This window comes from Rattus norvegicus, chromosome 19 (assembly GCF_021556685.1).
Source record: "Rattus norvegicus strain SHRSP/BbbUtx chromosome 19, alternate assembly SHRSP_T2T, whole genome shotgun sequence".
NCBI lineage: Eukaryota > Metazoa > Chordata > Mammalia > Rodentia > Muridae > Rattus > Rattus norvegicus.
In genome coordinates, this window is record NC_141552.1 from 60,335,138 (window position 1) to 60,348,596 (window position 13,459).

At 48.8% G+C, this 13,459-nt stretch overlaps 1 protein-coding gene across 2 annotated transcripts in view; it reads left to right on the forward strand.

The window, feature by feature from the left end:
• Window positions 1–13,459, forward strand: part of Gan (gigaxonin) — a 57,342-nt gene that overhangs the window by 14,478 nt on the left and 29,405 nt on the right. For both annotated transcript variants that reach the window (NM_001414939.1, XM_087594681.1), the window contains 1 exon segment: window positions 10,590–10,704. In NM_001414939.1, the coding sequence (NP_001401868.1) occupies window positions 10,590–10,704 (115 nt within the window).

Sequence of the window (13,459 nt, forward strand, 5' to 3'; positions counted from 1 at the left end):
CTGAGCCATCTTGCTGACCCCTTCCATCACCTTTAATATATACCAGGCTCCCCAGGAGAGATCTGAGAGCTGCTGGCAAAGAGGCCCTCTCCCTGCTTTCCTTCAGCATCTAAGTGACGCCAACACAGCCCTTCTGCCCTCTGGTTTCTGGACTCTGTCTCCTCCCCTCCTCCCGGCCGTAACTGCCCACTCAGCCTCCAGCTTCTATTGACCCCAAGCTGTGTCGGGCTCCCACTGGCCTGCCTCCCTCCCCTCACAGTCGCCATCTGTCTTCCACCCTGCTGCTGCCAGAGGGAGGTTTCCAGAGTAGAATCAGATAACATTTAAAACTCTAATGTCTTCAGAGACCTAGTTGGCTTGGTGCCAAGGCAGGAAAAATACTCCATAAGCCTGGAGTGCCAGAACATGGGGAAGGGCCAAAAAGAGCCAGCCTCAGAAACTGTAGTGGCCGAGCTACAGGATTGGAGCAGCAGAAGACCGTGCTGACTTACAGCTGGGACAAACTGAACAGCCAGCGTGTGTCTGCGAGTGAATGAATGAATGAGCAAATGTATTTACAAATGGGACAGGAGATGCAGTGTGCCGCACAAAACCATCTCAGCTAACGTCCGTAAAGGGAACTGAAATAGAAAGTTCTTGAGGCTAAGCACTCAGGAGGCTGAAACAAGAGCATCATGAGTTCAAAGCCGGGCTAGGCAACCTAAAAGAGACCCCAGTGTGTATGTTGTGGGGGAGACGGGAAGGTAGACAGATGTAGATGGGAGTGACACCATCCTTGACAATGGTAGTAATTGTTGCAGGCAGACCCCAGGTACTGGGTCACTGGGCAAGAGTCTGAGGAAAAAATCAATGGATTTTTATATTTTCCCAAATGATCTTCAACGTGTTAATTACCTTTGAAAGGAAAGCGAGTGGTTGCAGTGGCAAACCCTGTCAGAGCCATTTACCCAACTGACCAGTAGGAGGCAGGTTCTCCCCCATGGATCAGGGGACCTCTGTTTCTGGAGCATCCCCGCCACGCTTCAGCCACAACATAATCATATAAATTAGTCAACTCTGACTTAAAAGATGCTGTCCAAGGTACCTGGGCAGCTCAGCAGTCAGAATCAAGAAGGACAAGGAAAGGGGGCTGGAGAGACAGACCCCTTATTCTCAAGAGCACTTACTGCAGGAGACCCAAGTTCAGTTCCCAGCATTCAGTGGCCAGTAGCTCTGGATCCAGAGGATCTAACACCCTCTTCTAGCCTCTGTGAGTGCCTGCACTGAGGTGGTACACAGAAACCCATGCATGCATACACACACACATACATTCCTGCATACATACATACATACATACATGCACACACACGTGCACACACACATACATATATACATGCAAACACCATGAAAAGATGGTAAGCATCACAGACGAGGGTCCTGTGGTGTTTCCTCAGCATTTCCTATGTGTCATGACTTTGATGCTGGGTGAGAACTAGTTGCTTCCTATGGTGCCCCTCGGCTTGGGCTGAGCGTAGTCTCTGGGTGTGTCAGACCTAAAACTGCATGCCATCAGGGGTGTCCCAACCCTAGCAGACTCAGGTCACAGAGACATCTCCTGGACTACGCAGCTTTCTCTCGGTAACCAGGAAGTAGATCTGGGAGTTGATAGTTACCCACTGTCTTGCTGGTTTCAGCATCCGCCTACAGTCTGTAACACCTTCCCCTGGTATTTATTGGTTTGTCTTTGTGCAGAGCTGGACAGGGATAGTAGTTTACTAAGAGGACCATCCAGAGGAGCAACAGACTCTGAGCAGGCTGCCAAGGAGGGAGCCTGTGGACTGTACCAGTTGACACAAGGGAGTTAAAACACAGACTCCCAGCGTCAACACCACATTTGATCTTGTTGACACTTTGTTTAGAAGTGCTGTTGCCATAGCTGCTAGAGTGGGAAGTAGTGGCTGGCTCGCTGACGTTGTCAGGACCTCACAGGGACAAGGAAGGAGTAGTTGCAGAAGACTGAGCTGAGCAGCCTGTGCTGCTGGGGTCATGGCTGCCTCTCTCTCAGTGGAGTGGCTTGGAGTCATCATCACTGTGAGCGCTCATTACTATGCTTCCTGGGATGCCATGTGTGCTGCCTGCTCCCTCCCTGTCCCAAACAGTCTAGATGTTCCCATAGCATCCTGCGTGTGTGTGTTACACATGTAGTTCACGTATGTGTGTGTGTGTGTGCACGTGCTAGAGGCCAGAGGCAATGCCAGGAATGATCCACTATGGCCCCCACCCTACCTTTTCAGACAGGATCTCTCCATCTGTATTGCCTCTCACAAGGCTCAGGGAATATTGCAGAAGGCCAGAAAGAGCCCAAGAGCTGGACGATTTGGAGGAGTACTGTGGAATGTTCTTGTGGACACTTGTGACCTCACAGCAGCTCTGTACCTGTACAGGACCAGGCTGTCAGCAAGGCCAGAGTAGATGAGAGGGCTTCGCCTAAGCTGAGGAGCTCTTACAGTTGATGTTCCCTGGGGAAAGGGGTGCTGTGCCTTTCAGGGATGCGACCCCTGGTAGCTTGCCTAGGAGCAGACAGCTCCTAGAAAGGTCATGATGGTAGGAGGAGCATGTATTGTGGGGTCTAGAGGGCTTGGAGGGCGGGTTTGGTCAAGATACATTGTAAAGGAACTGGAGAGAGAGCTCAGCTGATGAGAGCATGAACCACCCTTTCAGAGTACCCAGGGTCAGTTCCCAGTACCCATTCGGCAGCTCACAGCCATCTCTAGTTCTAGGGGATCCTTCACCCTCTTTTGGTCTCTGGGAAATGGTAGGCGAAACACCAATACACTTACATATATTTTCCTTAAGTATTTAATATTTTTAAGACAAAGTCTCTCAGCCCCACCAGTTGGCTGTTACTACCCTCAACCCCCATCACTGGGCACAGAGGCATGACCACACATGGCTTTTGTGTAGGTTCTGGGCCCCAGACCCAGAGTCTCATTCATGCTTCTCTGGTAGATGCTTCACCACAGCTCTTTCCCCAACCCTCTACTAAGTAGTAATGCATGCTGAGTTCCCACAGTCTCTCTTTAGAAAATGTGGCCTCCTTAAGGTAAATTCCATGTTCCTTCAAGTCACTAACTCTCAAAGATAAACATTGATCGTCTCGTGTAGCATCAGAGCAAAGCCAGTGCTATGTTTCCTTCTTGGCAGTGGAGACCAGGCTCCCTGAGGAGAGGGAAAGGTGTCCTGTGCCTGTGCCAGTGTCACAGCCTGGAGAGGATGTTGGGAGAGGTGGGGCCACAGCTGTGGCAGGAGCTGCTTCTGAACCTCTGTGGGACCTGGTGGGCCTCTTAGTTGTCAGGACAGCACCTGAACTAAGGTCAGAGCTCTAGAAACCTTTCGGAGTCTGTATTGCATTATAAGCCTAGGTTTCCCAGCAGGCCCCTGGTGACGGTGACCGGGGACATGGAAGCACAGAAAGATGAGGTATGGCTAGCTGACCCTCAGATGAAAGCTTCTTTCCCAGCCAGCCCTACAGGGCAGCTCCCATGTGAGTGCATCAGCCCAGGGGGTAGCGGAGTGCTTGCACATTGGACTGCAGTGCGCCTGGGCTGCTGTGGAGGACATTGCCTCTGGGCATGCCACACGTGATGGTGAATGCTCTCAGCTGCTCTGCTGGCCACTTGTGCCCTGCCCCAGCAGCTGTGGTCACTTCATTTCAGCCACTGATTCCTCGGGGTCAGAATCTATCGGTTCCCACCCTTGTCACGTGCTGAGGCCAAGTTTTTATGTCTCAAATACCAGGAATGTTGGTGTGGGGCAGTGCATTAGTTCTTGTTCTTGCTGCTGTAATGTAAGTCCCTTGCTTAAGGAAAGAAAGGTTTACTCAGGCCCTCTGTTTGCAGATACTGTCAGTTGTGGCGTTGAAGGCCTGGAGCCTGAGGCAGCTGGTCTTGTGGCATCCACAGTCAGGAAACAAAGCATGCCAGTGCTCAGCTCGCCGCCTTTTATTCAGTGCAGGACCCCAGACCATGGATGGTGCCACCCAGAGGTAGGGTCTTCCACCTCAGTTAACCTAATGTAGATGATTCCTCACAGGCTAGGGGACTGACATCCAATTTTAGATCCCGTGGGGTTGGCTGTGTCATCATCACAGGCAAGGTGCGAACAGTCCATTTTCATGGCAGTTAGGGAAAGCAGGTGCAGTTCATTAGGAGATGAACAATCCTGTGAAGGAAAATAAAAGCAGGGAAGAGACGGTGCGGGTGGGCGTGCAGGCTGCCATCGTGGGTGTTGGGCACACCTAGCATGCAGCTGTGGGGGAGAGGCCCCAGAAGCACTCTGGGCAGCAGGAGTGGGCCAGAGCCATGGTATAGCTTACACTTACTGTGCAATCTAAGGCTGACCTAGTTGGTCTAGGATAAGACCCAGATATCTGATTCTCCATAGTAGCTCTCCAGCAGGTTCTGTGAGGTCAGTCCAGGGACCTACTCATAAAGTCCTTCAGTTGTGACTCACAGGATCTGTGAGAGAAATTGTGGGAAGGAAATAAACACTATGCTTCTTGGGGAAAAACAGTCCGATGGAGGAGTGAAGGGGACAGCACACAGACTGTTGGGACGCCATCCTTTGAAACGCCATTGGTGAACTGCACAGACAGTTCAGTGGTTAAGTATACTTGCTGCCCTTTCACAGGACCTGAATTCATCCTCAACACCCATCCTAGTGACTCACAGCCACCTGCAACTCAGGGGTAGGGGACCCAACACCCTCTTCTGTACCCCACAGACACCCATATATTCATGCACTTAGCCACACACATGCACACACATTCACACATAAGTTTTTTATAAACGTGGCATTCAGAGTCCCACAGCACTTTCTTTCCCTCCTCCCCTTTAACACCACACAGGCAGCTCCTTGGACAGGCCCTGTTGTTCATGGTCAGTCTCCTACTGTGGCTTAAGATTTCCTGTTTCACCTAGAAGTTGTGGAACTGTGTGCGAAGCTGGCCTGGGTCTCTAGTTCCCAGTGCACAGCCCCTCTTGCTTAAGCGTCCTGCTGAGAGCTCTGTCACTCTGTGGTTCTCAAGGTGAATGCTCTTCCCCCATGACTGTGGGAGGAGCTGTGAGGCTAGCTGTTGTGTTCCTACTAGAGACAGTGCCATCTAAAGACTGTGTCAGAGGGTACTGGTATCATCTGTTGATTGAAATGTTAGCAACAAATGATACTACCTCAAGTGGGAACCAAAAAAGATCTTCAGAGGGGGAAAAAGCACAAAACAGATGTTAGGGACTGGAGAGGTAACTCAGTGGTTAAGAGTGTCTGGTTATGGGGTTGGGGATTTAGCTCAGTGGTAGAGCGCTTGCCTAGCAAGCGCAAGGCCCTGGGTTCGATCCCCAGCTCTGAAAAAAAGAAGAAAAAAAAAAAAAAAAAAAGAGTGTCTGGTTATATTCCAGAGAATCTGAGTTAGGTTCCCAACTCCCAAGTCAGGCAACTTGCAACCTGTAACTCCAGTTCCAGGGACTCTAGGGCCCTCTTCTGGCCTCATGTAAATGTGCACAAAATACAACTTTAAAAAATTCAGACATAACTTTAGAAAAACATTTTCTTAGCCAGATCATGTCTTAGGGTAATTGTAAGCTCACAGCAGAATGTGGGGCATGTGTTTCATCTAACAAACCTGTGTTGGCATTGCATAGTAACCCAGACCGTGGCTCACGTTGGGCTCCCTCTGGTGGGTGTGTAATTTGTACACTTACACAAATGTGTGAATACATGTGTTTGCTAGTACTGTGTCACACACAGACTCTCACTGCCTTAAACCCTTCCCCTACCTGTGTATGTGTGTGAGTGTGTGTGTGTGTGTGTGAGTGAGTGTGTGTGTGAGTGTGTGTTTTCTGAACTCTCACAAAAACAGAAAAAGGAATGTGGGGGAGAGAGGGTCATCTGTAAAACAAATTCTCCAAAAGAATAAATGACTAGTTTGCTAATTCGGGGTAAAGAGTGCTGGCACAGGCTGTCCCCGAGCGCCTCATAGCTGCAGAGTCCCAGGTGACGTGAATCATAGTAGCTGTGGGAATCATACCATGAATCACCCCAGACTGCAGCACCTCAACTCCGCAGACATCACCTTTCCCTGTGTTCTGCCTGAGTGTATTTCCTTTATTAGAAATGAGTGTTTGCATCAGCAAAGAAGAAAAGCCCCTTCGTTCCTGCTTGTCACTGTCCTGTCAAACCGTCTTCCATGGCTTTTATATGTGAGTGTTTTGCTTGCATGTGTGTATGTGCACCATGTGTGTACAGAGGTCAGAAGAGGGCATCAGATCAAGTTATTAGAAAGTCCTGCCTATTCGGTCCCCAGCTCCGAAAAAAAGAATCAAAAAAAAAAAAAAAAAGAAAAAAAAAAAGAAAGTCCTGCCTAGGTAGCTGATTCTCTCAGCTCTGTTGCACCTGAAGTCATCTGGTGGCCTTTTTTCCTGGCATCCCTTCAATGGTAACTAACAGCTCAGAGTGCTTTACAAATAATAGTTGACCATGGTGTTAGTTACATTTCAATTGCTGGGATTAAACACCCCAAAAAATCAACTTAGAAGAAGGAAAAGTATGCTCATTTCTTCAGTCCATGGTTGCTTATATCTGCTGAGGCTGAACGTCCTAGAAGAACACTTGTCAGAGAAAGCTGAAGAAAGGCTCCTTCACCAACCCATAAAGCTGTGAGTCCACAAATGGGTTGGCTCACCCATGAGGTCAGAGGCCTCGGGATCCAGTCTTCTCCCAAAGGCCCTAGACACTGTTGCAATAGGGACTGTCACTTCATCACTTGAGTCTCGGGAGCATCATTTTTTCCGTCCAAACCTGCTGAGTTTCCTGGTAGGCTCACAGTGGTTGGAAGAATTCTTGCCTTGGGCCTGGGAGCTTAGTAGAGGAGCTTGGATGTGGCTCAGTTGGCAGTGTCAGCCTGATGTGTAGGAAGCCCTGGGAGGCAGCACTACACCTGTGGGTCCAGCACCCCGCAAGTGGAGGCAGGGGGATCACAAGACTATGTTTCTCTTTGAGCGAGTCTGAGGCCAGCTAGAAATCCATGAGCCCTGTCAAGGGAAGCTAGGACACGGACTCACACATGCATAGGCACATGAGCACACGCATGCGTATACACACATAAGAATTTGAACCTGTGGCTGTGTGTCTGTTGTGGAGAAGGGGAAGTGTAGCTGTCTTGGTGAGAGCAGTGTTCCGGTCCCTGAAGGAGTCTGCAGACGCTCGGCCGTGGAGCAGCCTGGGATGAGTCTCTCAGGAGGTTGCAGGAAATTGTGCTCAGACAATGCTGCGGGGGAGCAGGGTTAGGATAGAAGGACAGGTGCGTTTAAAACACGGTTCATCATCGCTTTAAATAAACCATAGTTCTCTCAGCCGTCTGCAACACACACCGCACACCCAGACCTTTGAGCAGCGCACTAAGGTGAGAGAGCTCCCCCCAGCTAAGCACACCTTTAACAGCCTTGTGCTTCTCCATCTAGGTCAGAGCAACCACACGGTAATTTGGACATGAAAGTTTAGAGCGTTTTTTTGTTTTAAAGGTTTATTTACTTTAAGGTTTGTTTATGAATACCTTGCCTTCCTGTGTGTATGTATGAATGTGCACTATATATGTAGCTGTGCCCAAGCAGACCAGAACAGGGAAGATATTGACTCCTCTAAAACAGGAGTTAGGAGATAGTTCTGAGCAGCCACATGGGCTCTGATACCTGAACCCAAGTCCTCTGTCAGAGCAGTTAATGCTTCTAACTGTAATTCATATTCATTCTCTCTCTCTCTCTCTCTCTCTCTCTCCCTCTCTCCCTCTCTCCCTCTCTCCCTCTCCCTCTCCCTCTCCCTCTCCCTCTCCCTCTCCCTCTCCCTCCCTCTCCCTCTCCCTCTCCCTCTCCCTCTCCCTCTCCCTCTCCCTCTCCCTCTCTCTCTCTCTCTCTCTCTCTCTCTCTCTCTCTCTCATGCTATGGTGTTTTGTTTTCAGACAGGGTTTCTCTGTGTAGCCCTGGCTGTCCTGGCACTAGCTCTGTAGACCAAGCTGGCCTCAGACTCAGAGATCTGTCAGCTTCTGCCTCCTGAGTGTTGGGATTAAAGGTGTGTGCTGTGGCTACCACTATCCGGTTTTGACTCTCTGAACTTTATTAATTTTTTTATCTCACTTATTCAGGAATGAGTGAGTGAGTGGGTGTGCCCCGGTCGGTGTGCCCCAGCACATGTGGAGATTAGAGTACAATTTGCAGAAGTCGTTTCTGTCTGTCCATCAGATTTCCAGGCTTCTTTACCTGCTGAGCTGTCTTCCCTGACCCTGAACAAAGTATGAAAGACATTCATTATAACAGGAGCCTGGGGTAGCAGTAGTTTGGGGAGTCAAAAAGGAACCTTTAAAATGAAGGAGTGACGGATCCAAGCAGCAGCCACAGCCTCCAAGCTGACCTTGCCCAGGACATGCCTGTGGCTCACCGGTGGAACTTGCTGGAAATTGATTTTCTAAGGTGCTTGGAAAAGAGGGAAGGTGACTGAAGGTGGCCTTAGGAGCCTGAGACACGAGATCTGCACTGTGGGAGCCTCCCAGACCATAACTCAGAACCAGGAAGCATGGCCGTCTTGTCTTGCAGTTTCCTTCCTTTTGTTTTGTTTTCACTGCCCTCTCCTGATGTGCTGAATGTCACCTCGCTTGAGGGGAAAATGCTTTAAAAGACCTGGCCCACTTTGACAGAGGAGGCAGAGGGTGAGTTGGGAGCTGAATGGCTGAGCCATCCACACAGTGACTCTGACACACGTCAGGGAAAGGTGGCTGGGAGACAGGCTTACTTGCACAGGTCCATTTGGGATGCTTTGGTATTGCTCAACTCGTCTCTTGACCGAAGGTGGTCTGACACTTCCTTTTCTTTTTTTTTAAACATTTATTTATTATATGTAAGTCCACTATAGCTGTCTTCAGACACACCAGAAGAGGGCATCAAATCTCATCACAGATGGTTGTGAGCCACCATGTGGTTACTGAGATTTGAACTCAGGACCTCTGGAAGAGCAGCCAGTGCTCTTAACCACTGAGCCATCTCTCCAGCCCTGACACTTCTTTTTTATTATAAGGCATATGGATAGACCCGAGTGGAGGGAGGCCCAGTAAACACTAGCTCAGAAAGACAGGTCAGTAAGTAGTCAAGAGATTTAAATATCAAGGGAACAACATTGTCTGAATACCTGCTTTACAGAGCCTTCAGAGCCATTAGCAGGGCCTCCCTCCATCAGCAGGGCCTCCTGTGCTGCCACCTGGCCGCTGACCCAGGGGTTGCTCCTCACCCTTGACCTTTGCTTCCTCTGCTCTTGCAGGCTGAGTGACAGTGTCTTCTCTGTGTGCACGCCTTCTTTTTGGGTTTACCTTGGTGGGCTGGGACACACTTCCCAACCACATTCAACGAAAGGCTGGCGGGTTGTCTAGTGTCCGTGTATAACTGAAAATGTCTCTATTCTAGCCTGGATTTAAAAAACAAACAACTCTCTTGGGCTATGTGTTTGTTGTGTTACATTTGGGTAGGTTTTTTTTCTCTTTTGTTTGTTTTAAGACAAGGTCTCACCATCCTACCCTCCCCAGCCTGGAACTTACAAAGGAATGCTTGCCTCTGCCTGTCACATACTGGGCTTTAAAGTTCATGCTGTTATACCCGTTCGCCCGCACTTTCTTCCTCCCAGCCTTCTCTTTCTCCCAGGCATTCTGCCTTTCCATGTAGAAAGCAGGCAGCTGCTCTGACCTCCATCCCTTCCTGTGGCCTGTTTCCTTCCGGAGGGCTCATGAGAATCCATCCCCACTCTAGCATCCTCAGGCAACCTAATGATCCACCTTGGACTGAGTCTCTCTCCACTCACAAGTACTTGTTAGGGGCTTTTGTCTGTGACCAGGAGACAGTCCTACCTTAAATCCAACCTCCTGGGTTCATCTTCCAATTTTCTTATGGTATCTCACATATTTTCTAACTTTTTTGAGTTTCTATTTATTTTTCTTTTATGCATATTAATTGTTTGCCTGAGCGTGCCTGTGCACCACTTGCATGCAGTGCCCACAGAGACCAGAAGGGGGCGTCTGATCTGGGGATGGAGTTACAGGCGCTTATGCTGGGCCTTGTAGACAGTGCGGATCAAACCTAGGTCCTCTGAAAGAGCTGCACATGCTCTTTCCAATGAGCCATCTCCCAGCGCCATTTTTTTTTTTTTTTTTTTTTTTTACAGACGGTGTCTCATTGTGTTGTACCCTTGGCTTTCTTCTGACAGCCATGTCAGTTGGTTCATAACTCTTATAACTCCAGCTCCTGGGGGAATCTGATGTCTCTGGCCTCCATGAGCACCTGCACACATCAGGGCACACATGCGTATAATTAAGAACAAATCTTTGACAAAGATGGCGTAGCGTTTGTGTACTGGGACCAATGGTTTTTTAGCTAAAGCTGCGTGTATTGATCTGAAACTAAGTTCTCTGAGTGGAGTATGTTTGCTACCCAATATGTGTTGTGTTATAGATAGCATTCAGTGCATATATTTTACTTGCTTCTGTTGGTTCATAGACATTTTACATTTTTTCCCTTTCTTAGGACAAAGTTAAACTATAATCCTCCAAAAGATGACGGCTCTACTTATAAGATTGAACTTGAAGGGATATCGGTAACGATTATGAGAGAGATCCTGGATTACATCTTCAGTGGGCAGGTATGGCGAGGCCCAGGCAAGACCTGGCAGAGACCTAGCAGCCTTCAGAGTGGCACTGCCATGTCATCATCTGCCGTCGGTGGCATCTCTTGGCATCTCCTCGGTGATGGCCACACATACACTCTCTCCCAGACCCCGTCTCTAAAGCAGCGACACGGTTCGTGCTCTTCTGAGCTCCACCGTCCAGGTTGAGGTTAGAAGAGTGAGGTACACCCTTCAGCGCCGCCTCTTGCCCCATCTTGAATCTGGTGTTGCACAATTTCCACTCTGTCTGTCTTCATGGAAGTAGAAGCGTCTCTGTCACTGAGACTTGTAAAGAAACAGTTTTCTTGTAGGACATTGCAACGAAAGGCTCCTCCCATTGAAAGCCACCCTTAGATAGTGGTCATGTGCTTCACCCCACCCCTGCTGTGTCCTCCTGTGTTCCCTTGACTCACCATGCCACATTGTTTCTGGAGATTGATAATATGCAGACAGGAAATGGTAAGCCACCGAACCTCTCTTTTCCTCGCCCCCCAGCCCTGTGCTCTTTATGCACGGAGGTTTTAGCATAGGACTCTTAAGACTTAGCAAGGATATGGAGGTGGTTCAGTGGCTGAGAGAGCTGGCTGCTCCTCTGGTCCCCAGCACCCACAGTGACAGGTGGCTCACAATCACCTGTGATTCCAGCTCCAGGGGATCTTCTGGCCTCCATGGGTGCACATGCATGTGTACACACACTTGCAAGTGGGCACATACATAACACACAAATAGGAATAAATCTTTAAAAAACAAACAGAAAAGACAAATCAGGAAGGCATATTGGCCAGAGAGCAGAGTGGGGTGTTGTATGTTTAGGTGTGTGAAACTGTGTTCTGCCTCATTTTCTCCAAGATCTTGCCCTTTGCCCTACCCATTGGCGCCTTCGCCACTGCTGTTTCCTGCCTCCCCTTTCTAAAAGACCTGTTTTCCCCATGAGTTGTCCAGTGTTTGGAGTGTATCGCCCATCTTCTCTAAATGCATCCATTCTGTCTACACACTTGGGGATTCTGGTCCTGTTGAAGTGTGTGGTGTGATTTCACAGCATTGGGAAAACACAGTTTAGGGAAACTCTTCCCTAAGTGTAAGGCAGCGGTATGCACATGTGTGATTGTTAAAAATGAATGGAGTTAGAGCCCTTAAACCCTAGGAACCCTGCGCGGCAGGAGGAACCAGGCAGCCTGCTCTCACTGGCAGGGTAAAGTCAGTCAGTTGTAAGCACAGCCAGTGACAGCCTGGGATTGTCTGCAGATTGACTGCTGGGATTTGTCCCAGCTTAAACTTTAGAACACAGGTGGCAACATAGGGATGGCAAAGTCCCGAATTAGCATTAGGTGTCATGGGGATGTGGTTTAGTGTGTTTTCACGGATTTTATTAGATACTCTGCAGTTGCTTCCTCTCTGCTGGCTAAATTGTATATTCCTGGGTCTGGGGATGTGGCTGAGTGCTAGAGTCATCCCAGCACGCATGAGGCCCCACCCATAAGGTATTGAGACCTCCTGCATCAAACATTAATTTAAAAAATGCCCTTTAGTCTTGCCTGCAGCCTGATCTTATGAAGGCTTTTTAACAGTACATACATAAAAAGAAGAAAAAGTGGGCTGGAGAGATGGCTCAGTGTTTAAGAAAGAGGACCAGGTTCAATTCTCAGTACCCACGTGGCAGCTCACAACTGTCTGTACTCCAGTTCCAGGGAATCTGACACCTTTACACAGACATACATATAGGCAAAACTAAAATGCACATAAAATAAAAAAATAAATCAAAAAAGAAGACAGTTATTTATGTTTATTTTCCATGGTTCTGTGCTGTTTCTGAGGCAATTGGTAAGCCCACGTTTTTAAGTTTGTGGTATGAAAGTGCATAGAATCTGGTAAAATGGTTTTTGCTAGGCCTTGAACTCCCTTGTTTCTGAAGTAGTGAGGCCTGGGGAGCTCAGTTGTGTGTGGTGTCCTTTACAGCTGCACAGAGACGTGTGAAGCAGGGAGAGAAGGAGGGATCAGTCAGGAAACTGGAGAAAGTTTATCAGAAGTAAAGAGTCGTAAGGGGAGGAACGTTTACATTAGGGGTTTGATCCAGTGGTGGTTTGAGGCTCCAGCATTGAGCAGGGCTACTGAGGAGATCCAAAGCTTGTACCCGCTGGGCAGTCCCCTTGGCAGACAGGAAGAGATAATGCCAATTTCCACTGGAGGCAGAATTCCCATGAGTAGTCAGGTTTTCGTGTGAGTTGCAGATGTGAGCACGTGGGTAGGTTCCCTCAACAGTAGATCATGCTAACACGGGGGCAAAGCCTGGACAGACGCCATAAAAGTCAGACGTATCAGGCAGGTGGTGGTGGCACATGCCTTTAATTTCAGCGCTCAAGAGGCAGAGATAGGATCTCTGAGTTTGAGGCCAGCCTGCTGTACAGAGCAAGTTCCAGGACAGCCCAGGATACCCAGAGAAACCTTGTCTCAACACAGACAAAAAAAAAAACAAACAGATCAGACATATGTGCTGGAAGATAAGGCCCCTTGCTGGAGAGATGGCTCAGTGGTTAAGAGCGCTGTCTGCTCTTTCAGAGGTCCTGAGTTCAATTCCCAGCAACCATATGGTGGCTCACAGCCATCTGTAATGAGATCTGGCGCCCTCTTCTGGCCTGCAGGCTACATGCAGGCAGAAAGCTGTATACATAATAAATAAAGCTTAAAAAAAGAAAAGACAAGTTTAAGGCCCAATGATACCTCAGTCTATTGA